The sequence below is a fragment of the Diorhabda carinulata genome, chromosome 5 (genome assembly GCF_026250575.1).
Source record: "Diorhabda carinulata isolate Delta chromosome 5, icDioCari1.1, whole genome shotgun sequence".
NCBI lineage: Eukaryota > Metazoa > Arthropoda > Insecta > Coleoptera > Chrysomelidae > Diorhabda > Diorhabda carinulata.
The window spans coordinates 30,100,320-30,127,876 of NC_079464.1; the positions used below are offsets into that span (position 1 = coordinate 30,100,320).

A 27,557-nucleotide genomic window follows, 5' to 3' on the forward strand; every position below is an offset into this window, starting at 1 on the left:
ATGAAGCACTGTAAACAAACTAAACGACTCTAAAAGCACGTTTATCAATCCTAAATCTATTTCCCAATCATACAGTCCAATAAATTACAAAAAAAGTGGAGGACACACTCTTCGTTCGATTTATAATAAAAATCGCGAATTTGTTGCGAGGCATTCGCAAAATGGAGCACTGCAAACAAACTAATGAAATTCAAACCGCGCTTAAAGAGATAGTTTTATTGAAAAGTATTTCGACCACCATTTTATTAGCAATTATTTACCTAATATCCAATTTTCATCAATACATTTCGTAACTATTTACAAAAAATTGTAACACGACTCTTTGACTTTTCATAAGAAAATTTCCTAGTGTTTAAATATTTCAAATCTCGGTATAAACAAAGCATCAACATTAAAACATAAATTCAACGAATTTTTCTATATCTTATAACAATTTTTCAGTCTATAAAAAAAATTGACTAACCTCTATCCCCTTTCGAACGAATGGCCCAGTAAAATTTCACCAATAATCTCACCACCGCGAACTACACATTATTCATTTGGGGGACAGTACATCACCTCCATTCTTCTCTTCCGTATATAAAGAAGATATCTCCAGAGGATGCAGTTAGTTTATTAGTGTTAGATTTGTGGCTGTATGGGATATTTTTTTCAATTGCGATCCATCGGTATTGCACAGGTAAGAGTGACTAGTGGACCGTGTTACGTTATTCTAATAATGTTTACAGTGAAATGTATAATCGAGTGATTTATTGTGTTGATGTGAGTGATTTTAATTTGTGATATTTATCCAAGGGAACCATTCACGTTTCTTAATTAATTCTACCGCAATATTTCTTTGGTTTTTTATCTGGATCGTTTTCGGGATTTTGTAATATTCATAATCGATTCTTTTCGAACTTTTGCGGTTAATTTTTCCTAATTTTTGATGAATATATGTTGGCAGTATCGAAATTTCGATTATTTAGATAACAAATTTCTTTTTGGGCACATCTGATTAGAAAATTCTGTTTTTATTTGTAATAGATGTGTTTAAAATTCGAAAATTTTTGATATGTTCGATTATTTAATAATTCCAAGGCCCCTTGAAGTTTATAGAATGAATGTTTTTGGTCGATATTTATTTTATAACGAATTATAACGAAAATTTTCCAACTCCAATTTAAATCTATCTTGATTGACAAAAAATTTGACAATTTATAGTCAAATCCTATGATTACCAAAGAAAATCAGCCACCAACACTTTTCCAGCTGATGAGATAGATAAGAGTTAATCGATTGTTTACCCCACAGCGGCCATTTTGACCCTTATCAACTAGTTTTCTTTAAATTCCCAATAGGGCAATCTAAAAAATTGTCGAAATATACACCGTGGGTAAAAAAATACCTTTGCTCGCAAGTTTTTGATATCGAGTTTAAATCTGTGTTGATTGACAAAAAATTTGACAATTTATAGTCAAATCCTATGATTACCAAAGAAAATCAGCCACCAACACGTTTCCAGCTGATAAGATAGATAAGAGTTAATCGATTCTTTACCCCACAGCGGCCATTTTGACCCTTATCGACTGTTTCCTTTAATTTCCCAATAGAGCGATCTAAAAAATTGTCGAAATATACACCGTGGGGTAAAAAAATGCCTTTGCTCGCAACTTTTTAATAAGGAGTTTAAATCTGTGTAGATTGACAAAAAATTTGACAATTTATAATCAAATCCTATGATTACCAAAGAAAATCAGCCACCAACACTTTTCCAGCTGATGAGATAGATAAGAGTTAATCGATTGTTTACCCCACAGCGGCCATTTTGACCCTTATCAACTAGTTTTCTTTAAATTCTCAATAGGGCAATCTAAAAAATTGTCGAAATATACACCGTGGGTAAAAAAATACCTTTGCTCGCAAGTTTTTGATATCGAGTTTAAATCTGTGTTGATTGACAAAAAATTTGACAATTTATAGTCAAATCCTATGATTACCAAAGAAAATCAGCCACCAACACTTTTCCAACTGATGAGATAGATAAAGTTAATCGATTGTTTACCCCACAGCGGCCATTTTGACCCTTATCAACTAGTTTTCTTTAAATTCCCAATAGGGCAATCTAAAAAATTGTCGAAATATACACCGTGGGTAAAAAAATACCTTTGCTCGCAAGTTTTTGATAACGAGTTTAAATCTGTCTCGATTGACAAAAAATTTGAGAATTTATAGTCAAATCCTATGATTACCAAAGAAAATCATCCACCAACACTTTTCCAGCTGATGAGATAGATAAGAGTTAATCGATTGTTTACCCCACAGCGGCCATTTTGACCCTTATCAACTTTTTTCTTTAATTTCCCAATAGAGCAATCTAAAAAATTGTCAAAATATACACCGTGGGGCAAAAAATGCCTTTGCTCGCAAGTTTTTGTAGTTTTTCAACTAATTTAATCGATTTTAGACCTTCTTATTTTTTTTATATTTTCGCTTAGTGTAGGCAGATGAAGTAAACTCGTGGAAAATGAACAGGATTCTGTCCAAACCTCTTTTCATCAAATGAAAAAGCTTGATCCCATATAAAGCTTCAAATTTATACTTTTTAACTGCCACTGGATTATAATTTTGCGACCATAAAAAGTATTCGCTCATATTTGAAAAACATAAAAAACAAGCCCAAAAACTGCACAAAACAGATACAAGTGTCTTAAACAACACTCGCTATCGGTAGAACTAAGAAAAGCTTAGAGTACATACGAGTGAATCGATTGTTTACCCTACGGCCGTCATTTTGACGTTGATCAGCTGTTTCCTTAGAATGCCTGATTGGTATTGAAACTAATATGTCAAATTTTAACTGTAACTGTAGCTAACAATACGGTCGACGGAGCCAAAGTTGACATTAACCTCTAAAAAAAACTCTTCTGTCAAATCTGCTTCGTATATGACTCAAATTGAATGTTCGATATATCTAATAGGGAAAAGTGTTCGACAACCATAAAATCAAGTTTAATCATAAACAAACGATGCATAAAAAAACAAAATTTGAATTATTCAGTTCATAATCCGCATTATAGTATTGAGGGATTAATTAAATTAAAATTATAACACGACTAATTGAAATATTTAATGACTTTGAAGCGATTATTCGACTACATCCTTTAAGAAATAACCGTAAATGAATTAATTACCTTTTCAAAATATTATAATCAGCGTTAGGTAAATGAGAAGATTACACATTCGCTTACTCATTGTAGCCAACGAAAAGGAAAGTTAATTTTATCTCAATGGATTTTCACACTATTATTTATAATTTGTGTTACCTTCTGCGAAAGACAGATTTTATATATCAAATCAGGGTTGTTGATTTATCGAGATGAACGTCTGAAGTAGGAAGTGAAATCAACTCAAATATTTTCTCTTCATTCAGATTATATATTCTTCTATTATAATACACATGATCCCGTTGCTTCTTTGTTGTTGTTTTTTTATAGCCAAAGAAATTAGCGTCTATTTAATATCCATATCTCAATTTTAGTGCTAATTTTAACACAGTTTTAATAGTTTCCCCTGTATGTTTGTAACTGATTCTTTGGACTTGTTTTTGCAAACAACAGAATCTATTAGAACTTCGGTTTGGCTTTATCAGACAAAGACCTCAAAGATATTGATTTTGAGGAAGAATCAGACCCATTTCAACACGTTCCGAATAGTAATTTAGGATTTCAGTTATTAATTTTATTAATATTCCACATGAAAAACAAACAATTGTACTGTATAACTGTTGTGGTTTGAGGTGTTAATTTGATTGCATAACATTATCCACAGAACGTACCCTAAGAGGAAATACAAACTTATTTGTTTGAATTTACAATACACAATATTCTATGTTATCAATTTTCACCCAGTTCTGATTTCACAGTTTCCTGACTTCACAATAAAAATCATCTTCTATTTACATGCATACAAATACAATTTGTAGTAAAAATAAATATTTTTGAGGCAACTACCTCAGTAAGATTGCAGCTCAGTCAGTAAAGACAACTTGACATGATGCAATACAACGTACAATGAATGCAAGTTGCAATATGGTTAGGAATTTGTCTAATTTACTGAAGTTTTGTTAAAGGCAGTAAGAGACTTGTCAAACGACGTCCAATTTTTATTTATGAAATTTTTTCAATTGCATGCAATTTCTTGTTGTCTTGCACAATGTCAAGCTGCTCTGAAGGGAACTTACTTTGTGGATATACCTCGTATATTTAATACCTCAATGTTCGACAATTAAGAAAAAATTTAAAACAACATACATGTCGTCCAACCAAAGAATATGTCTACTATAATTTGAAATAATATCAAAGTGATTTTATATCACTACCTACTTTTAGTTTACTATGTATATTCGAATTTAATAGAATTATAGTTAATGTAAACGAAAAATCAATAAAAATAACTAAGGACTAGACACAATGCACAGAGAAAGTCATGATTACTAGTGAAAGAATGTTGTCTCGAGATTTAAGTAACAGGACGAAATGCTGCATAATTTGTTTTGAATGTGAAGAGCGTACAAAATATTAGACAGTACTTTTAGTTCATATTTGAATTTAAACAATTTAATTTTAGGAAAATGAAATGTTTGTAGTGTTTTTCACAATATATTAGATAATATACATACATATTTATATGGAATTTCCCTCTCCTTGTAATTTTAGATTTAATTCATTCAATTCCGCTGTGAAAACCACCATAAAATAAAATTTTTGCAACTATTTGTCTTTAATCCAGGGTCATTGATGTTTTTTCCATTTAAGATTGTACTTATTTCATTCAACTACAAAGCAAAACGTTTCAACACCTCACCTAACCTCAACTATTTCCATAGATAAAGGATAGTGTTTAGGCACAAAACGCTTCTTGGTTAATTATACAGTGAGACTTCAGAATTTCGTGATTAAGAATATCTGTTGTCCCTGTCATACTTCTGGTTTTATCAGTTTCTATTGGAACCTTTTTTTTTAATAGATCCCATTGTCTTCAAGAAATTTTTGCACGGCTTTCGCTATATCGCCCTCTGTGGCCATAAAGTACTATCTTATTAACAACTGTTAAAATATTTCAGAGAGTACATAAAATACATTATAATAGGGAACATTAATCAAAGATTAAAATAGATGATAAATAAAGAATAAAGAAAAAAAATAACTGCACTGCAAATAAATTCGCATACAGAGGATTGAAATTTTTGTGGTCAAATTAAGTAATTTTGATCATCACAAAAAGGCATTAAAGAAATTAATTTGGAATTTAAACAATTGATATTTTTGTTTAAGGAATGAACGTTGTGGTTTGAGGTGTTAATTTGGTTGCATAACTCCTATCTTAATTACGATAAATTATCTACAGAACATACTCTAAGAAGAAATGTAAACTCTGCTATATTATTATTTACAACAAATGCAATACAAAAGTGTCTACTGGGACACGTTTATTTACATACATACAAATACAAATTTATGAGGGCGAATGACATTTTGACAATTGACAGTAATGACACATTTTTATTACACTAGTGCCACGATTGGTAAGTGGTAGAATTAAATTTTTGTTGCCGAATTTTTATTGAGTATTTTTTTTTTGACATTTACTATTTTTATTTAAAGGAATGTAAAAAGTGTCAAAGAATTTCTATTTATTAACTGATATTTTGATTGAACTATTGCATTGTCGTCAGTCTTTGGCGAGAGTGCAAAGTTTAATTAGGATATGATCGCTCAAATCTGGGCCAAACATTCATTTACAAACCTACAGGTCAAACTAATGAAATTATAAACTCAAACTCAGTTCACAGCATAATTATGAAATTATTTCAAATTGACTACCATTTCGTTTTAGTATAATCATCGGAATATGTTGTAATTAATAACATTCACTATGGCAATGCATCTTTTTTTTGAGGTGTTTTGTAATGCAGATGATGCTTTCGAAAAAAATATTCACATTGCGAAACACGAGGATGAAGTACTATTATAGATTATTTAATCTAGATTAACATCTTGAAATCTACTATTTAAAAATATATCACGATTACGATAGTCGATGGTGAGTGGAATGTCACTTTTTTTTAAATGTCTAATGTAATAAGATCAAATCGATTGTTACCCAGTACAAGGTCTGAAAACTTTTCTGCTCAACGCGTCGTTGGTGATATCATACTCCCTCCATAATTATTTTTACTATATTACGGACAATCTAATTTCGTTAAAAAATATTAATGTGCAATTGGACCCCAAAATATAAACACTATACAATAGTTAACAAGAATGTTAGGTCGTTAACTGCCACGGCTTTCAATGCAACATCTACCAATAAAATTGCTAACAAGCGGCAAAAACAATACCCTGTATATAAATTACAATGTACCAATGTCTTTCCTTATTGCCCCCAATTTATTGATACCAATTCTTTGTTAGTGATATTTTCCGTTTTTAAATAAATTGGAGTGAAATGCTACATGTATTATCAATAATTATTTGCTTTATTTCAACAAGATTGTCTTGTATCAAAATTTAATAAATCGTAAACAAGTGTCGTGCCAGCGTTGCCAGCTCTACGTCTCTTTACTAATACATTTCCTGCAAATCTACGAGTTTCAGTTTCAGAATCTACGATATTTTCTTCCAAACTGTAGTAATATACAAATACTCAAAATCACGCCACAATTAGTGCAAAACTTCTAACACACAGCAGTGCAGATGTCAAACATGTTACGACATAGATAATATTTAAGATAGAGAAAGTTATAAAGCCAAATTACATCGGTATAATACTCTCTATTTCATTTTACTTTGCTCAGATTTGATTGCCAAAACGACAAGAGAGATAGAGAGTGGTAAAGCGATGCTTTTACTCTGTTTTTCAATAAAACAATTTCACTTGCATTACTCCCTCTCAATCTATAATATTAACTCTATGGTTTTTAGCAATCAATTAATCTCTGACCTCCAGACTAACCAATGAATATCAAGAAAAGTGGTTTAAATCAAACAGCCAGACTATTTAGGATGTATTCAATATTTTAAGAAATTAATTTATAAATATGTAATAAAAAATAAATTGAGTATTAAAATTAGAATGCCGTTTTCAGTATTCGATTTGGCAACACTGTAGCATCCATAAAAGCTACGTGATTCAGTTTAATGTCTGCACGTGAATATTTGAGTATTGTGACTTTGTTATACAATCTCCAAATTAGTTTTTCCAGAAAGTTTTACCAATGAAGTCAAAAAATAATCACATAATTCACTTTTATAAGCTTTAAATACGGGATAATTATATTGTTCATATTGAAAAATTTTTTAGTCTTCATTGGATGCAATTACCAATATTGAAACAGGACGGCTACGCTTATCATCTATTGCTATTACATTATTAAAGAAATTTATTATCTCTAAAATCAGTGATAAAAAAAACCAAAAATCTGAATACTACATTTCTTTTTCTGTAGCGGATATGATGTAAAAAATACGATATTGAACGTATTTATATGTCATTCGATTTTATGATTCGAAGGTTACAGATGAGCCACGTTGCCATATTTGGTAATTATTTTTCTGAACAAAACATTGATTAAATTCAATCGGCATGTGATATAAGCTACAAAACAATGAAATGACCATCAACAATATGTAATAAAACAGTTGAATTTTACAAATGTTTTACACACAAAACTATTTTCTTAAAACAGCAATGGATGTTTTTTAATTACGTCACAGATTTAAAACTAATAACATCCACAAGAGTGTAAGAAACATTGCTATTGTTTTATTTCGTATAAGGAAATGTTATGTATATTATAAGCAATAATGTGGATATTTAAAACATCATTAGTTTATTTATATGCAATTTCCATTGATAATATTGCCAGTCTTCTTTTCTATGAAATTATGGACTTTTATAAAACATACACCACCTCTTTTGTCTCAACTTTCACTATATGTTTTGACAATCATATTTCTTTACTTTTTGTGTTGACTTTCGAGTAAAAACATTTTTTTTTTCGAATTATGTGTATGAGTGATAACATTGTAACTTTTACATATCACCCCGTTTACCGTTTAATATATTTTGATAAATTTCATACCACGAAATGAGTTCGGTAAGCGATCGGTTAAAATCGGCAGCAGATTCCTTAAACAAAATATACGAATATAATAATTGTTCTGATTTTCGTGAATGTCGAAATATTACTTTCGTTATAAATACGAATAAGATGTGAGATTCTACATTCTTTTTTTGATGTTGCGTATGTTTATTGCGATCATTTCTACTTTTATTAACTAGTGAACATGTTCATTGATGGCTTGTAGAGATATGTATGCAAATTACATCTCTATGTTGCATTAAACAAGATGTTGCTATGTGAACTTGGCCGAGTTAGTGAGAAATGCTATTGTAATTATACCAATCTGATTTTTGATACGGACTACCAGAAGTTGTTAAAAATCACGTGATCACGCAGAGAAGATAGAAATGTTAAATAATAATTAGCTCAGGGGCGTACTAGGCATTTGATTAAATTATATGATTTAAAGACGATAACAAAATGATTTGATTATTTTTTCGTGTTTACATAAAGCACATACTTTGAATAGAATGTAGCTAGAACGATTTGTGGTCATTATCAAACGTGATCTACGCCGGCATACAAAAATTCAAAGAGAAATTTTACTTCGTGAAGAAAAGAACCTGATGTCATCATCAAAACTTTTCTCTTATACAACGAGTATGAATTTAGCGTTGAAAGTTGTTAAATACAAATCTAAATAACTATGTGAATATATCTAAATGACAGTCTATTATATAAGTGAGAATTCCTTAACTGATCAAAATAATTGTCTAAAAGTTACCGAATACCTACGAGTTGTAACTCCTTTCTTATTAATTTATCTTAGAAACTTATCAACTTAAATTAATAGCAACTTTTTATTGTCGTCTATGATCAAATATTTAAAAAAAAATTAAATTTTAAGCGAACGTAATATGTCAATATTCTATCACTTAAAAAAAGAAGAATAAAATCATTTAAAGATTTCTTTTTGAACACCCTCGTTATGTAGCAACCAGTTATACACTTCAAATCTCGATTAGATTGATCTAAATAATTATTAATAAATTAAAATCAACCAGATAAAAATACAAAATATTACTTCAAAGATTTTGTACCTCAAAGATTTTTCATCGTGTTTTCCAATATAGATGAATCACATCAGTTAACTCGATTTAACTGAAAACTAATTTCCAATAATACCAATTATTTAAGAAAGAAAGAAGAATTTGACATTTCAATTATTAATAAGTATCTATAAATATACCTAAAAATACATACGAATAAACATCGTCAGTGGTTATGAAATGATAATGAAAACATGAAATTTCTTAGAGTTATGTGAAAAAATAAAATAGAATGAGGGAAGATATTTATCTGAAGGTAGCCGAGACATTCATTGCTTTGTAAAGAATGAGAAACTGTTTGTACGTTATAACAATTAATATTGACGTATATTTCATTATTTTAATTATTTATCTTAACACTTAGTTTATTTAATAACAGTTTTTGTTCTTTTTGCACAAAACTCGTTAGTTCAAATAATTTAAAACACATCTCGCGCGTGTATTCACTTGAGCACGAATGTGAACGAAGCGACCCGAGCTCGAACGATTGGATGGATAACAAATTATGTGGCTCGTGTTTTGGTTTCGTCAACAATTAAAAAAAATTGCAGTGTCCTAACTTCCAAATGTTTTTCAAACACGTAACCAAATTACGTACAGTTTAATTCCATTCACTTAATTTGTACAACATGAAGAGGTTTAAAGAGATTCGATTATATTTAATGGCGCTGTAATAACATTTATCTTCAATTCTTTAAACACAAGGATTGTCCTCAATTTAGTTTCGAAATTACAATTTCATATTACTCAATTACAAGCGATTTATTGAATATATCATAATTGAATATTTCTACATAATACTTCAATTAAGTACAAAAAAAAGAATGATAAAAACAGTTGGAACCCTGCATTAAAAAATTATAAATACTCATATCCAACGTTTAATATAGAGATGGGATTAGTCTATGAGAGTATGAGTAAAGTTCCATACAACGCTTTGTTACCAGAGTTGCCATTCATTTATTGAAAATATGACGAATATAATATATAACGAACAAATTGAGTTGTTATACATATAAAAAACGAATTAATCAGAAATTGCATTGTAATTCAACGAATAACCTTGATAATAAAAATGAGGAACATATGGCTTCCGGTAGAACTGATCCGCCATTATAACAAGACATCTGACGTTAAGTAACAATAGAAGAAATTTAATAGAGGGATCTATAAGAACAGCTGTTCAGATAACTTACAATATTTTTACAGATAAAAAAAAATAAAAGCGTAATGAGATTTAAAAAGCATAGAAAAATAAGCGTGGCAATGGATATCTACCAAAAAATGAAAAAGATAGGATCATTTAAACATTTTTTTCCTTTTGAACACAAAAAATCGTAGAAAAATGTATTCGTATTTTTTTGTATAATATAGAAAATAGAAATTGCATGAGTTACTACTTCTCCTGAGATCTTACCAAAAACATATATTAAATAAACAATTATAATGTTGCTTTTTCAGAATGAAAATTTTCTACACATTCGCAGTGGCATACGCAGTATGTTTATTAGCCGTAGAAATTTCAGGGGAACAAAACACAAAAACCAAACGCGGTAAAAAAACCAGTAAGTATTTTCTATTATACCATAATTGTTAATTAACAATTATTTAATTAATTATGTTCAGAATTTCATCTATTTTTATCCACTCAAATATTAAATTTTGCTTTGAAAAATCTTTCATATCCAATGGAATATTTCAATTCCGGCAACACTGTAACCTATTAGTCACAGAACGAGCTGCTTCCTTCTCAAACCAATAAGAGCCTTGTTGTCCACCTGCTTATATATCAACTGTTACTATGAAATAAAAACACTTTATTGGTTTTTTTCATTTATTTTTTCCTTTTTCAGATCTACGACCGTCCCGTCAGCTTAATAACAACAATGCAGACCAGATGGTTCAAAATATCCTAAAATGGCTACAAGACGTTTACGGACAACAAAGTAGATCTAGTAGGTCATTCGTATTTAATGGAGGGTTAGAACCTCCATACTCCTTCGCTTCAGCCAGAATTGACAGACACGCATGTAAATAATATTAATATTACTAATTATTTTAACGTTACTAAACTTATAATCTAGACATTTTAATAATCGCTTAATTGCTTTAATAAAATATATAGTGAAGTTAAATTAATTGCTTAATTAACAATAAAATACCATTATGATACTTTTTTCAATATCGGTAAAGTTATGATATTAGAAGTTTTATTCTACCGCCCAACTTAGAATAATTCGATTTAGTTTTTTTTACGGGTAGTCTTAATGGCAACATAGCAACAACGGACAAAAAGGGTCTAAAAAACTGTAATCTATGCAGTGATACCAACTTCCGAGTTTTTCTCTGAATTTTTGGGAAAAGTAGGTATACCAAGAACTTTTAGTAAATACAATTTTCATGGGTATTATTTGATACCACTAAATACATATTTTAATATATTTTATAATGAAATGGGTAAATACTAGGATTATAGTTGGGAAGTTTTGGTTTGAATTTGGCGGGTTATGAAACCGCTTTAGGTGCAACCACGATGCACATACACCGGAATGCTGCATTTTCGGTTAAAATTCGACACGCCTCGCGCATGCGTCTCGCTGAAATCAGAATGTTTACTTGGCCATTAAGATTAGGTTAGAGTTATACGTATTTACTGGGTTTTTTGTGTTTGCGATATTTTTTTGTGTTTCGCGGCTAATATAGAGTTAACTTAAATGTTATTATTTTCTATGAATATCACAAACGGTTCCAGAAATTCTAGCTTAATACCGTGTATGTGTATCATGGATGGAACGCACTTGGCAACACTGGAAGTAAACCAATTCTATTGAATATAAGTAAAGAAAGGGGCAATGATTAAAAGTTTGGTACCCATAGGCGTGCTACATAAACATTTTGTAGGAAGTAATATAAAAAAATGAACAGAATTCAGAAAGTAAATTTTATCTGAATCTATTGTTTGAAAAAATTAAAAACTGTTTAAAATAATATGATTTTCCAATAGAGTAGTGTCATCTCGAGAATAGTTGAATCGATTTCGTTAATTCGATTCGATTAAAAATATATTCGTTGATGGGATCAAGGTCATCTACAAAATTTCAACAAAACAGTCATAAGACGGTTTGTGGCGTGGGTTGGGAAAATAATAAGAAAAATATGTATAACTAACCAGCTTTATTTACTATTCATAGCTTGATAAATTGATTACCTTCGCTTAAACTTTTCGATGAAAGTAACAATATTAATGAAATTATGAACATCTCACTAAAAGTACTTATATAATAAATAATAAAATAAGATTTTTTTTTTAAATTATGCAACAAATTGGTACTAACTGTTGGTATAATATAACCGTTTACGAAATTATTCTTCCTATATAGGGGTGTCATAACATGTTAATGAACTGACAACCATGTATTGACGTTGATCCATACGTAGCGTTCGATAGTATTTGTATGTTTATAATATAGAAAGTGGAGTTGAAATTTCATGTTCATAATAAATAAGTACCAATTAATAAAACTAGTGTGGGAAGAAGAATGATTTTTAAAATAATGTAGTATTCCGAACGGTTCGAACAAAATGAACTTCATTATAAAAAAATATATTATTGATTTACAATATAAGTTTTGAGGTTACGAACTCATGTACATTTTTATAATTTCGATACTCATAGATTTAATAATAAAGATAGAGGGGTCGCCAAAAATCGAGTAATAGTATACTTTTTCTCTCTCTTCCAAAATGTCGTTTTAGAATGACGTCACAACCAGCCACCATATTTTCTTGAGTAACAAATATTGCGTTATTTATATTAAAATTATTATTAGTAGTGGTGTTTAATATTCATTTTTTTGTCAAAGCGCTCTAAATCAAATTTCTATACACAAAAGAAATAAAATCATTGTTTGTCTACCACATTACTAGAAATGACCTATACATATTAATAATGTCTTTTCTTCGTTCCATGCGAGGTATGACATATCATCTACCAACCTACTAGTCAGGCAACACACAATGCCGCCAGCCATTATATTAACATGTGCTTCAATTTTTCATTATAATACTTTTTATTTACAACAACTAATTCCAACCAAACATATTTTGAAATTGATTATCAGAATTGTCTTATCATAAATGAAAAAAGCTAGAATTGATTGCCATAAAAATACTACATTAACTTGAATTGTTTCTATTAGTTTTTTATTGTACATAAAATAATGCAATTTAAAAAAAACAACAGGATATCTCCGATGTATGTAATGTATTATTACGTTCAATGACGTGACTAATCGTTTACAATGTCATTTATATTCTAGTTCATATTAATTTACGATTACAACAAAAATATTGACTATTGTAAATAATGAGATTCATTAAACGTTGTTTCGTAAAAAAATATTTTAAATTCATATTTTTAACATAATTTACACAATTATTTTTTAAACTCAACTTCTGTAACCACGTTTTATTTCATGACTTGACCACGATACACATACACGGGTATGTTGAATTGTTGGATGAAATTTGACATGCGTTGCGCATGACGTCACAATGTAGCCAGAATGTTTTCATGGCCGTTAAAATTTGGTTGGAGTTGTACGTATTTACTCGATTTTTGTGATCTTTTTTGTGTTTAGCGGCTATTATGGAGTTTACCTAACTTATTATTTTCTTTTGAAATGTATTTTTTATTATGAATTCATAATACCGTCGCTGTATTTATCATAGTCTTAACGATCATGCAAATATTTGTGTACTTCATCGATCACGTGACAGTTGTCACTCGACAAATGTATAAATTAATTTAAAACAAATCATTTTGTATTATTCACTGATAAACAGATTTAAATGAAAATTTTATTGAAATAGAATTAAAAAATACTTGTTAATTAGTATTTTATTTTAAAAGCCCTTAAATATTTTTTCTCTCTCCATTTTTTCATCGCCGCAGAGCATCGTGACCTCTATACTTCTATTTGTGTTACTACTACAGATACAAGGAACCTACATTTCAAAAATAAATTGAGTGGCTATGGATAGTATTGTCTTGCGGTAGATGGCGTATCGAATTTTATCTTTCCTTCCTTAGCAGATGAATCATTCGCCTTGGCAACCTCGAGATCGTTTACAATGTCAAAATATTTTTCAGAATAAAATTTTTCCTTTTATTATTTGATTCACTTTTAGCTATAGGGCTTAATAGTAAACTGATTGCAATTTTTAGAATATGATCAGTTTAAATTGTAATCTTTATTTAAATATTATTTTTTTCAATTACCTATATAGTTTTATAGATATGGAGGATCGAATAAATTATGAATTTATTAGTTCAAATAAAATTTCTTTATTTATAGTTCGTCAAGATGCTCTTAGGGAATACTTACCACCAACAATGTCTCAGAAACCAAGACCTTTCGAGCCCAGACCTGTAGATAATGGAGGTGGGGTCGATAATAACGGAAATTTCGTAGATTCTGGTTATCCTCCTGCTGGTAGTGTGACACCGCAACCACCTTTTACTATCTACACTAACCCGGCTACTGGAGGAATTACGGGGATCGGATCTCCTGGAATACCCGATGAATATTCTACCGGAAGTAAGTACTACCGGTTTGATATGGTGGGGGAATAATTTTTACTTTATTTAGAAACATAAATAGTAAAGCTGGAAACTTTAGATTCGTTTTTTTTTTGCAATAATCAAACATAAATCATTTTCAATTTATGTCATAATTCGTACAGCGTTATCAGACTTTGAAAGTGATATAGAAATCGTGGAAATTAATAAAAATGAGGTTATGTTGATGTTAACTGTTTAAAATTTATTTTATCGTTAATCATACTTTTAGTTAGTGATTAAAATAAATGTATATGTACATATTTGATTGTGTACTTGTTTTACAAATTTGAAGATGATTGTTGAAAGGATTTAGTTGTTTTAGTACATTTACAAACAATAATTGTAAATATATAAACGTAGCTTGCTGTGAAATTAATGATTTACGTCCAGAAATTGAAAATTTCACTAGAGTTTAATTCGTAAATTATCGAGAAATATGTAATTATGCAAATTTGTGCCACGAGACAAATTTTGAGATCCTTGTTAATTTTTAACCATATTAATCAATAACGAAAAAGTTTATAACATTATTATTTAATTTTATGTTGTTAATAAAAAAGTTAAAACGATAAATTCAGACACCTGTCACCTTATTCTTTTTTTTTAAACAAAAATTCAAGTATTACCTAAAACATGTTTACAATTACAAATTTCGCGCCGATTTATAATTTGATGGAACTTTTTCCTCTCTTTTTATTTGGTGTTCCTGTTCATTTGCTCGAAGTCATAGAAAGAGTAAAGGTAGTTTTTTCGTCCAAGAAAATGTTATTCACTGCCTCAATAAAATTATTTAGTGAAACAATGTTAGTGTGAAATTAGAGTATATAGTTAATGTGCATCTTGAGACTAATAAGGTTTAAATTTAGATTTTTGTGACTCAAATCAATATTATCGATAATGTGCAGTGTACATCGTTTCCCTCGCTTATATTTGTAACGTTGCCAAATCACCATCAATCGTGAGGTAAATGTAATAAGTAAGGTATGTATGGTTGAAAACATTTTACATAATAAATAATTAATGTTCCCACCAATATTTATTATAAAATTAATATTGTATTAATTTTTTGTTATTTTTACCTATAAGTTGGGTGATTATTCTCTCTCATTTTGTTTAAATTGGCTATAATTGTTGAATCCTATTTTTTTACTCTACTGAAAACATTTGTTTATGAAAATATTGTTTTTTACGAAGATATAGAATGAAGAATATTTACTATTGGAAGTGTCAATGATAATAGGAAGTAGAAAATTAACATATAGATAACTCACAAGAGTGTTGACCACACATGCCGCCATTGATATGGCAGGTCAGGGATCACTTTCCAAATAAAGTTTTAACTGCGTTGACGATCGTAAATATGTTTAGTGATATATGATTTTTTCGTATTTTCTTTGAAAAATTTTGCAAAAAAATATCTTGTGCCACAAATATAATTAAACACTTTTTAAATAACTTTAAAGAACACACACTACTTCACAAACTTTGTTTGGAATTTGTATAACAATATGACGGCCGTGACGTCACACTTCGGTTGTCTATTATGCAATCAACTTCTTTACCTTTTACACTGGTAGTGGATAGCAGCTTATTATATTAAAATTTTATAGAGCATTGAAATATATACAAGAACATTTTCAAATATTAAAATTCAAATTTCAGGTACTGAAACAGTATCTTCTGCAACTACAAATTTTCCTCTTAAAACAGATGTTACAGAAGTTTCTAGTGGTTCAACAAAACTTTCGGATGTAACGGAAAATAATCAAGGTTATGAACTGTTTTCTTAGTATTTCATCATTAATATCACGTCTTTTCATGAATTTTCTCAACAGTTACGTCTCCAATTATTAATCATAAAAATTATTGTAATGTTTTTTTTAACGTAAATGTGACATCACATCATATAAAAACAAACCCTTCTTCTTCTTTTTTATCTACATTGTGTCTTCTCATATTTAGAATGTTTCTTATAGCAATCAATTCATCTGGTTTATTAAAATTTTAGATACTGAACCTTCTCTAGAAATAGACATTACTTCGGGAACTACTTACCTTCCTCCTGTTCCTGAAAGTATTCCAACAAAGCTTCCAGATGTAACAGGAAGTGATACAGGTTATAATTTTCTTCTTTCACATGAGCTAGCTTTCATTAAATATATTTTTGGTTTATTTATTAACTAAGAGAAATTAATTATTCATAACATGTTCATCGTTCCTTTGAAATAATTTATTTCATTGCATAATTGTTTCAATTTCACTAAATATACTATTTCAGGATTCCTTTCAATGCATGATTTTTTTTTAAATTGCTTTATTTTTTTATACATATCGTTGAATTATAGGTACGGAATTTCCTCCTGGTACAGAAATCCCATCTGGGACTGGAATTCCTTCTATTACAGAAGTTCCAGGTCTCCAAACTGACATTCCTCAAGTAACAGACAACGATCAAGGTTATAAGTTTGTTTTTTCAGTGTAGAAACGATTTTTACTAATAATTCATTTCAATTTCCATCTTTACCATGAAATAATTCGACGTATTTCATTTCACAATGAACTAAATATAATTACATCGATTTTTTCTAAATATAACTTCAATTAACTGCCATTTTGTTGTTGTTTACTAACTGAGAAAAAGTATTTTCTTCAAATCCCTCATTATTTCTTTCATATGATTCATTCTGTTGCATAATTGTTCCAATTTTACAAATTATATTCATCCAAAACATAAACTCCATTAAATGCATTATTTTTTCAACTTCGGCTTCGTTATTTTATACCCTGCGTTGAATTTTAGGTACGGAATTTCCTCCTGGTACAGAAATCCCATCTGGGACTCGAATTCCTTCTATTACAGAAGTTCCAAGTCTCCAAACTGACCTTCCACAAGTAACAGACAACGATCAAGGTTACAAGTTTGTTTTTTCAGTGTAGAAACGATTTTTACTAATATATCATTTCAATTTCCATCTCTACCATGAAATAATTCGACGTATTTCATTTCACAATGAACTAAATATAATTACATCGGTTTTTTCTAAATATAACTTCAATTAACTGCCATTTTGTTGTTGTTTACTAACTGAGAAAAAGTATTTTCTTCAAATCCCACATTATTTCTTTCATATGATTCATTCTGTTGCATAATTGTTCCAATTTTACAAATTATATTCATCCAAAACATAAACTCCATTAAATGCATGATTTTTTCAACTTCGGCTTCGTTATTTTATACCCTGCGTTGAATTTTAGGTACGAAATTTCCTCCTGGTACAGAAATCCCATCTGGGACTCGAATTCCTTCTATTACAGAAGTTCCAAGTCTCCAAACTGACCTTCCACAAGTAACAGACAACGATCAAGGTTACAAGTTTGTTTTTTCAGTGTAGAAACGATTTTTACTAATATATCATTTCAATTTCCATCTCTACCATGAAATAATTCGACGTATTTCATTTCACAATGAACTAAATATAATTACATCGATTTTTTCTAAATATAACTTCAATTAACTGCCATTTTGTTGTTGTTTACTAACTGAGAAAAAGTATTTTCTTCAAATCCCTCATTATTTCTTTCATATGATTTATTTTGTTGCATAATTGTTCCAATTTTACAAATTATATTCATCCAAAACATAAACTCCATTAAATGCATGATTTTTTCAACTTCGGCTTCGTTATTTTATACCTATCGTTGAATTTTAGGTACGGAATTTCCTCCTGGTACAGAAATCCCATCTGGGACTGAAATTCCTTCTATTACAGAAGTTCCAAGTCTCCAAACTGACCTTCCACAAGTAACAGACAACGATCAAGGTTATAAGTTTGTTTTTTCAGTGTAGAAACGATTTTTACTAATAATTCATTTCAATTTTCATCTCTATCACGAAATAATTCGATATATTTCATTTTAAAGTGAACAAAATATAATTACATCGATTTTTTCTAAATATAACTTCAATTAACTGCCATTTTGTTGTTGTTTACTAACTGAGAAAAAGTATTTTCTTCAAATCCCACATTATTTCTTTCATATGATTCATTCTGTTGCATAATTGTTCCAATTTTACAAATTATATTCATCCAAAACATAAACTCCATTAAATGCATGATTTTTTCAACTTCGGCTTCGTTATTTTATACCTATCGTTGAATTTTAGGTACGGAATTTCCTCTTGGTACAGAAATCCCATCTGGGACTCGAATTCCTTCTATTACAGAAGTTCCAAGTCTCCAAACTGACCTTCCACAAGTAACAGACAACGATCAAGGTTATAAGTTTTGTTTTTTCAGTGTAGAAACGATTTTTACTAATAATTCTCATTTCTATCATGAAATAACTCAACATTTTTTATTTCAAAGTGAACTGCCTTTTTTGGTTTAGTTACTAACTGAGAAAAACTATGTTTTCTAAAAATTTGTCATCATTTTTGTCATAAAATGAACTAAATGTTTTTACATAAATTTTTTCGTTAATATAATAGATTTTTAAATGTTTACGTATCAGAAAATTTGTATTCAAATTTTAGGTATTGAATTATTTCCGGAAACAAAACTACCTTCTGGTACTACATATCTTCCTCCCAAAGAAGATGTTACAGAACTTCCCGGCATTTCATCAGAACTTCCCGACGTCACAGAAAATAATCAAGGTTATAAACTATTTGCTCAGCACTTCGTCATCTTGATTCATTTTCCAACGTCATTTCTAATAATTTCTTCTACATTTTATCCTATCTCCATGTTTAATCTTAATTTTTCCAGGTTTTTCGCTATTTCTCCATTCCATCTACATCTCGACCTGCCTCATCTCTTCTTTCTATTTGTTCCGGTATCCCATATCACTTCAACTGCTCCGTCCTCCTTCATTCTCACTATGTGCCCGAACCAACTCACCTTCATCTCACATTTTCGTTATTTTTTGGTCCAATTTTAGGTACCGAAACATCTTCTGGTACAGACATTCCACTTGGGTCTACTTCTCTTCCAGTTACAGAGGGACCAAGTGTTCCAACAGAAGCCACAGACCGAGGTGATCAAGGTTATTAGTCCGCTTAACTTTTCCCTAAATTTCTTTCCAACTTTATGGCTCATATCCAATTCCAATTCTAGGTACAGAATCTTCTCCGGAACCAGAATTTCCATCTGGAGCTACTTCCTTTACGGTTGTGTCGGAAGGACCAACAGAAACACCAAATGAAGGTTATAATCTAAAGTTTTTCGCATGCCATGAAATCCTTAACGATTGTTTCCTGATAAAAATAAAATACATCCTTTCCTCCACACAACTAATTCCATTATTTTGCTGTACTCCAACAGACTATCTTCTTGGTGAAACTATCATCAAGTTAAGTTAGCTACTACGGTTGATATGAATGTTTGGGGTTACAAACCTAGACTAGGTTTGCAATAAACATGCTTAATTACGTTTGAATGGTCATTTTTTTCCCAAACTTTAGTTTGTAGAACATTTGGAATCAATTTCGGGTAAAGAATCTTCTACGGATCCAGAAATTCCATCTGGAACTGCCGAAGAAAGTTTTTAACTCGATTTCGAATCCGAATACACGAATCTAAACCGAAATAATCTAATTTTTTGTTGTCATGTAGTTTACATTTGATTCCAGGCACAACACCAGGTCCAGAAAGTCCAACTCAAGGTCCACAAGTGACAGAACAAGGTATTTAATTCGATATAATTTAAAATTATATCCGAATAATCAAAATTTTGTTTACAGTAACTGGTTATCCGACGAGACCTCCATACCAACCGGGTATTTCAACCCAACCCCCAGAATTAATTGTACCTGGTGGCGGCGACCAAACGTCAGGAATTTCAGAGCAAACTCCAGGTACTTCGGAACAAGGGATTCCCGAAGTAACTCCTGGATACACAACAGGGACCCCCGTACAAGAAACGCAAGGTAAATTGATTGCAGTTCGGCGTGTCGTACCGTCTAATTAACGATTTTTAGGTTATCCTTCGGGTAAACCACAGTCTGAACCAACCGGATACCCTTCGATTGGAACGTCGCCTCCTTCGGGTTTTACTGCTTCGACAGAAATTTCCAGTTTCCCCACAATTAAACCGACGACGGGAGAACCAGCAGAAACTGAATCTCCATCTAAACCAATCGAAGAAACTGAAGGTCCGCTACCAAGTTCCGAGTCGCCGACTGCTCAGCCATCGAGCGCTATTCCGGAGGTTACCGGTACTGTTACTGAAGGAATTACCGGCCAGACCGAAGGAAAATTGCCCGGCGCATCTAGCGAAACACCAACAGAAGATAATCCTGCTACGGGCGAAGAAAATGCCGTTAAAGGTGATTAAAAAATTTGATATCAATTGAAATTTGTTCTTATTTATTTACCTTAGGCGTTCCCGATGACGATGACTCGAAACATCCTCCTCATATCCACGCTTTGGACGTTCAATGCGCCAAAGAAATGATGACCATCGACATAGAATTCAATAGGGAGTTTGACGGTGTCATATACTCGAAGGGGTACTACAACATGCCGGAATGTCGGTACGTCAACGAAAATTCCGGACAAACCAAGTATACGTTCACCGTCAATCTAAATATGTGCGGTGAGACTTGTTTCAAATTCGAAAAAACCACCTTTTTCTCTAATTTTTCGTTTTTTAGGCACCGAATTCGTGAACGCTTTCGACACGGAAGGCAGAAGTTATTTGGAGAACGTTCTAGTTCTCCAAAACGAAGCTGGTATACAAGAGGTTTGGGATACGGTTAGATCCGTCCGATGCCTTTGGGAAGGTAGCCTCAAAGAGCAGCTCAGCGTTACGTTAATGGTCGGAATGTTATCACAAGAAATAGTTACGTTCAGCGGCGATACAGCCATGGCGAAATTGGACGTCGTATTAGGAAGAGGTGAGGACGACAATTTTATTTCCAAAAAATTTAATCAAGGAACCTTCCAAAACATCGGTTTCTAGCGACGTCGAAGCTCTGATCGGTGTTTTTGACAAGTGGAGATCCAGGTAAAGCGTGTTAGAAGATCAAGAACTCCTGGTCTACGCTTAGTTGGATCCTGAAGCCGTATAACTGCACCCGCGGTTATATCTGCACCATTCAGTGATGGGACAACATATTTTGTCACGACAACTCCCTGGTATACTCCTCATCAAGTCTTCCCTGATAATTTTGCTCGAAATTTTCTTACTCAGTCATCAACAGCTCTTGCAGTTGTTCCAGATCAGCTGGTAACAAGATATTTGATACCAGATGATCGTAGGTCAGTTTAAAACTACAATATTTACTTCTTGGAGGTAATACTGTACTGTACTAGCAACATGGAGACGTGCTTTATCATGAAGAACAACTCAACGACTCCTGAAACCTGATCCTTTATCTAATAGTATCAATTCTGTGTGAGCCTTTGAAGATACTATACCCCCACAACGTTTGTTAGACGTCTTATATCTTCTCACCACCTCTTCCATAAAGTCTGAATCTTATCCCAACTGCACGGTGCTTCCGTTAATTTTTGTTGAAGCTGTCATCCTAGCAGTCTCAAAAATCTATTGTCTGCAGGTGTTGTTGAAGACCACCGACCCACAACATCTTCATCTTTGGATATTTAGTAACCTCCTGGGGCACAGTTGACAGTTGAATTCCCAATATCCAATGAGAACAATTATTCCAACAATTTCCTCCATTGTGGAATTACAGTTTCTGGTAATTAGATTCTCCATGGTCTATATTCATTTAAAAATTATGGTTCTGTTAGTAGTGAACAATCGACTGTGTATCTTCCAACTGAGGAAGAGCAAAGTTTTGTCCATACCATACATGAACCTTTGGGCTGTCTCGTTGAAGCTCGACTACTGCATGTGGGGTTTCAGAGCCCCAAATTCGTACGTTGTTGCGTTTTATTGTACCAGATACATGGAACGTGGCCTCATCACTAAAACACACAATACGTTGTAACATGTCTAGGGCAAATTCCATACGTTTTGGTCGATCTGCAACTGTACCTTATGGGCATACAGACGCAACTGTTTATGAAGAACCCTGTGGATTGTGGTTGTAGGCATTTGGAGTTGCCTTGAAGCCTCACGAATTGTGCTGGAATGTTTACCGTATTCGCTCCACATTTTCTGGACTTGTGCTGGGTCGTCCGGCTCCACTTTTATGCAATACTGATCCGGTGCTCATGTACCTTATATGCCACGCACGGATGGAGGGTCTGGATGGTGGGTTTCGACTGTATGAACCATGACAAGCATTGAGCTTCCTGTTGTGGTGGTGTCGATACAATTCCACCAATGTTTAAAAAAGTTATTGAAACGATCTCCTATACGATTATAATGTTCATTTTATACAAAATATATTGACAGTTGTAGATTCGGATATGTTTCAGTATCTGACCGGTTTAGAAACATTAAAAAACGTAATTTAGCGTTTTCGATATCGTAAAATCCATTTATCGAGGATTCAGATGTCGGAATTTAAGACTTTTACCAATAATTGGAATCGTTGACTTCGAATTCAGCTTTTTGAACTCAACTCATGACTTAACCGAGAGGTTTTATTTTGGGGAGGCTATTTTTCGAAAATAGGGGCTTAACTTCGAGGGAAAAGACGTATAATAAGGAAAAAAAGTTAAAAATAATTGTCTTCGTTTTTATTAAACGAATACGTTTTCTGTTTAGGTTAGATTAGGTTTACTTAGACGTCGATTAGGTTAGTTTTACTTTATCTTAGGTTATGTTACCTGAATTGACCGATAACTCGCGAAAAAGATATTTCTCTATGAAATCCAAATGATCATACGAATCCCACACAGTCACGGTGGCTCGATTCTATTCCACCAATGTATACAAATGCATATGTCGATATATTTATATATATATTTTTCTATTTTTAGGTCCATTTGGTCAGCCAGCAAGCGGCTTAGTCAAAATAGGAGAACAAATGACATTAGTGGTATCGGTATCGGGAGATCCAGGTTTCGACGTCCAAGTGAAAGATTGTAGAGCTGCAGATTCTTCTGGCAGTAATATCGTACCGCTGACAGACGACAACGGATGTATATTGAAACCAAAACTGTTCGGATCTTTCCAAAAAACAAGAAACACTGGTGAAACCGGTAATAAATATAGAATTTTCGTTTGTATATGTTCGATTATTTTCATTTTTGTATTCAGGAGCTTCGATAATCGCTTATGCTTACTTCAACGCTTTCAAATTCCCGGACGTGATGGATATAATGATAGAATGCAATATAGAGCTCTGTAAAACCGATTGCGAAATGTGTCCAGAGCCTAATCAGCAGATAGAACCAGCGAAACGAAGGAAACGTGATATTAGCAACGAGACTTTACACGATTCGGTTTTAATGGCGAAACACCTTCGGTAATAAAATATTTAATTGAGTCGAAAATTTGTACTTCTATGTATTTCTTTCGTTCGCAGGGTTGTTTTACCGGAAGATCTGGCCTCCTCGGTGGATTTAGTCCAACGCGACGGTGTTTGCGTGTCTACGCAAAGTTTCGTTTATTCAACTTCGATTTTAATATCTTTACTCACTGCTAGTTGTTTATTGAGTGCTTATCTATGGTTTACTAAGCAAAAACAAAAATCAGTGCAGTTTTAAAATAATTTTTCCAACGCTAAAGTGTGTTTTGAAAGGTCTGATAAAATTTCATCAGCCCATTGTGCCACAATTCTTGAGATTTTGATTTATTGCAAAACGATCTTTCAAAATATCACTTCAAAAATATGTTTAAATTGATCTATAAACGTGGCAACGTCGCTGGTAACTGACAACCTATAAAATATAACCTCAAATTTAAAATTGAGATAACTTCTAATCAAAATCAATTAACCGTGAGTAATCTTGAAAATTTTTTATTTCTAGGTTATGTTTCTGACGTCATTGCGTATCCTAATTACTTTATTTACGTTTTATTTCTTGAAATGGCTTTTATTTTAATTTTTTGTGGTAAATATTTAGTATATACTATCATTTTTAACAGCCAAAAATCGTTTTTGTTTCATTTCAAAGAACTATTACTGTTTTAATTTGTTTTTAATAAGAAATTTATCGAACAATGTAGTAAATAGTGAAAAAAATAGAAAAGTATATCAATAAAAATCGTTAAAATTAAAAAGCGCGAAGGAAACAAAAAAATTGGGACTCGAAGAGACGTCACAAATTTAACCTTAAAGTTCGAAACTCTTCTATATTATATTAACGACTGATCGATTATGACATTTGTTAAATTGATTTATAGTCAGTGTAAAATTGCGATTTAGTAGTAAATAGATTTAAAACTAATGTTAGCAAGGCGAGTGCGCTCATAAAATCGATTTTTGGTAACATTAGCACGTATGATCAGCTATTTTTATTCAGTTAGATGGAAATAATTGAAATAACAAAGTAAACAAACCAACTGGAACTTGAAGAGACGTCAAAAACATAACCTTAAAGTGCGAAACTATTCTATCTATATTGAGGGCTACTCGATTTAGTTTGAATCGATTCATCCTCATTCTGCAATCACGATTTGGTGTTAAATCGATTTAAAAGTAGTGCGCTGATAAAATCGATTATTGGTGGCAGTGGTACGTATGGTCAGCTATATTATTCGTTTGGTGGTTATAAATGATGTTCTTTACTTTGTGATTTTCCTCATTTGCAATGATTTTTCTGTCATATGTCCTACTTTTCACCCTTTCCTGGTCCATATTGGTCTTTACTTTGTAATTTTCCTCATTTGCCGCGATTTTTTTTCTTATATATCCTACTTTCCGCCATTTTCTGGTCCATATTGGTCTTTACTATGTAATTTTCCTCATTTACAGTGATTTTTTTTCTTATATATCCTACTTTCCACCCTTTTCTGGTCTAAATTGGTCCTTACTTTGTAATTTTGCTCATTTCCAGTAATTTTTTTCTCATATAACCTCCTTTCCATCCTTTTCTGGTCTAAATTGGTCTTTACTTTGTAATTTTTCTCATTTCCAGTAATTTTTTACTTATATGTCCCACTCTTATGACTCACAATATTTTTGATTTCTTCTTCTTTCTTCTTAATATCTTATTGAAATATCAGGGTAGATTATGTAAAAATTGAATAAAAAACCTTTCAAATCAATAAAATCTTTATTCTAAACCAGTATTTCCCAACCTTTTTTGTGCCACGCCCTTTCTAAAATTATATTATAAAAATACATAATATAAAATTATACCTAATAATTAAATTTGCATTTGAATGGCCCGAAGCGAAAGCGAAGAAATACTGTTCTAGAAAAGTATTCAACACAATCTGTTCTTTAAAGCGAATCTTGAACTAATGTTTAGTTGTGATCTCAAGTATCAATATCTCGAAAATGAAGCGAGATATCGAAAAACTTTGTTCTTTATTTTCCTTCGGTTAGTTTGACTTCAGATTGCGACATCATAGAAATCATATTCTCCTTCTGGTCCATTAGAATTTTTCACACTTTGAGATAATTTTCCTTTTTTTGTTATTGGGCTTGTTTCTTTCCTTTTTATTTCCCCTCTCATATTCTGTCTCCAATTTGCATTTCACTACCTTTTCCAGTTAATCAGACAGGGTGATAATTATAGAGGTATAGTTTATATCACAATAGGTAAAATTGGAATTCACACAATTTTATATATACTGAGAAAAATATATTTTTTCTTAATTATGTCTTCCGTACTTCATAATAATAACTGCAGTTAAATCCCCTTACAAAGTACTGTAGGTTTTATCAAATTAATCATAATTGAACTTCATTTTTTTATTTACAATTTATAATAGGATACTGGCATATTAGCTTCGATTCGTAGTCTTATAGTATTTAAAATATTGACAGATCTTTTCACTGCCATTTATAAATGTAAAAAATGTAATAAACTGCCTTTTTAAAAAAAATCAAATATAATTTAAAAATAAAATCAGTAAAGAGCTTGCTGTTTTTTAAAACAGCTAACAACTGATTCTACATGCTAAATAATCATTATATTAATAAAATGTAGATATGATATTTTTCTTAAATTATTTTTATATATTTTATGTTAAGAATATTTATGTAAATAAAATTTTATTAATTAAATTTGTGTTTTACTATAAAAAACCTTTTAATACGATTTTTCAAAGACGTTAACCAAACAAATTTTACGAACAAATCCGATTTTATTACGAAATATTTCACCTAAACTACCGGAAAAATGAAATAACAACGAAAAGGGGGAAAGAGATTTAAAATAAAATATAAACTTACAATTTAGGATTGAATTTAAAGTCAGTACAGCGAGGTATTCATTAGTTTAAACCGAAAAGTTTCATTGTTTTGTTAAGTAAAGCAGTTTTTACCTTTTATAATTTATAAGACGATTATACCACCTTCTAATGCTTATTTTTTACATTGCTTCAGCTTTTTCAATCTAAAAATAACACAATTCTAAATAAAAATACATTTCATTGGCATGGGGTTATTAATCGACGCCATATTGATCACAAATGACGGTTAATCTTCATAGACTTAATGCTAAAGGTAGACAGGGCGATATATAAGTGGAATTGTATCGTTAAAAAGAAAGACAAAGAGCAACGATTTTACTTTAGACAAAGAAAGACTTCTTCCAACAGTAAAATTCCACTTCTATCTTTTTGTATGTCTATTTACTTGCTTCTGATTGGTGATTTATGCATAGAGCTGATGTTTGAATCCAAT

General features: G+C 31.2%; 1 protein-coding gene across 1 annotated transcript; it reads left to right on the plus strand.

Moving 5' to 3' along the window:
- The first annotated feature begins 517 nt into the window (after nucleotides 1-517).
- LOC130894311 (mucin-2-like) lies at nucleotides 518-26,755 on the plus strand. Its single transcript, XM_057801037.1, has 22 exons — nucleotides 518-679; nucleotides 10,678-10,781; nucleotides 11,070-11,171; nucleotides 14,574-14,816; nucleotides 16,502-16,609; nucleotides 16,848-16,955; nucleotides 17,185-17,295; nucleotides 17,640-17,750; nucleotides 18,095-18,205; nucleotides 18,550-18,660; nucleotides 19,005-19,115; nucleotides 19,374-19,496; nucleotides 19,781-19,885; nucleotides 19,957-20,046; nucleotides 20,472-20,525; nucleotides 20,583-20,768; nucleotides 20,820-21,167; nucleotides 21,221-21,436; nucleotides 21,495-21,737; nucleotides 23,737-23,958; nucleotides 24,017-24,224; nucleotides 24,285-26,755. Exons 2-22 carry the CDS (start codon nucleotides 10,679-10,681, stop codon nucleotides 24,463-24,465), a joined length of 3,195 nt encoding a protein of 1,064 aa, XP_057657020.1. The 5' UTR covers nucleotides 518-679; nucleotide 10,678; the 3' UTR covers nucleotides 24,466-26,755.
- Nucleotides 26,756-27,557: the final 802 nt, after the last annotated feature.

Coding starts and splice junctions, on each gene's coding strand:
- LOC130894311 (XM_057801037.1), top strand. CDS start 10,679: ATGAAAATTTTCTACACATTCGCAGTGGCATACGCAGTATGTTTATTA. Junction 19,116..19,373: donor AGTAACAGACAACGATCAAG/GTTATAAGTTTT, acceptor TTCAAATTTTAG/GTATTGAATTATTTCCGGAA. Junction 19,497..19,780: donor CGTCACAGAAAATAATCAAG/GTTATAAACTAT, acceptor GTCCAATTTTAG/GTACCGAAACATCTTCTGGT.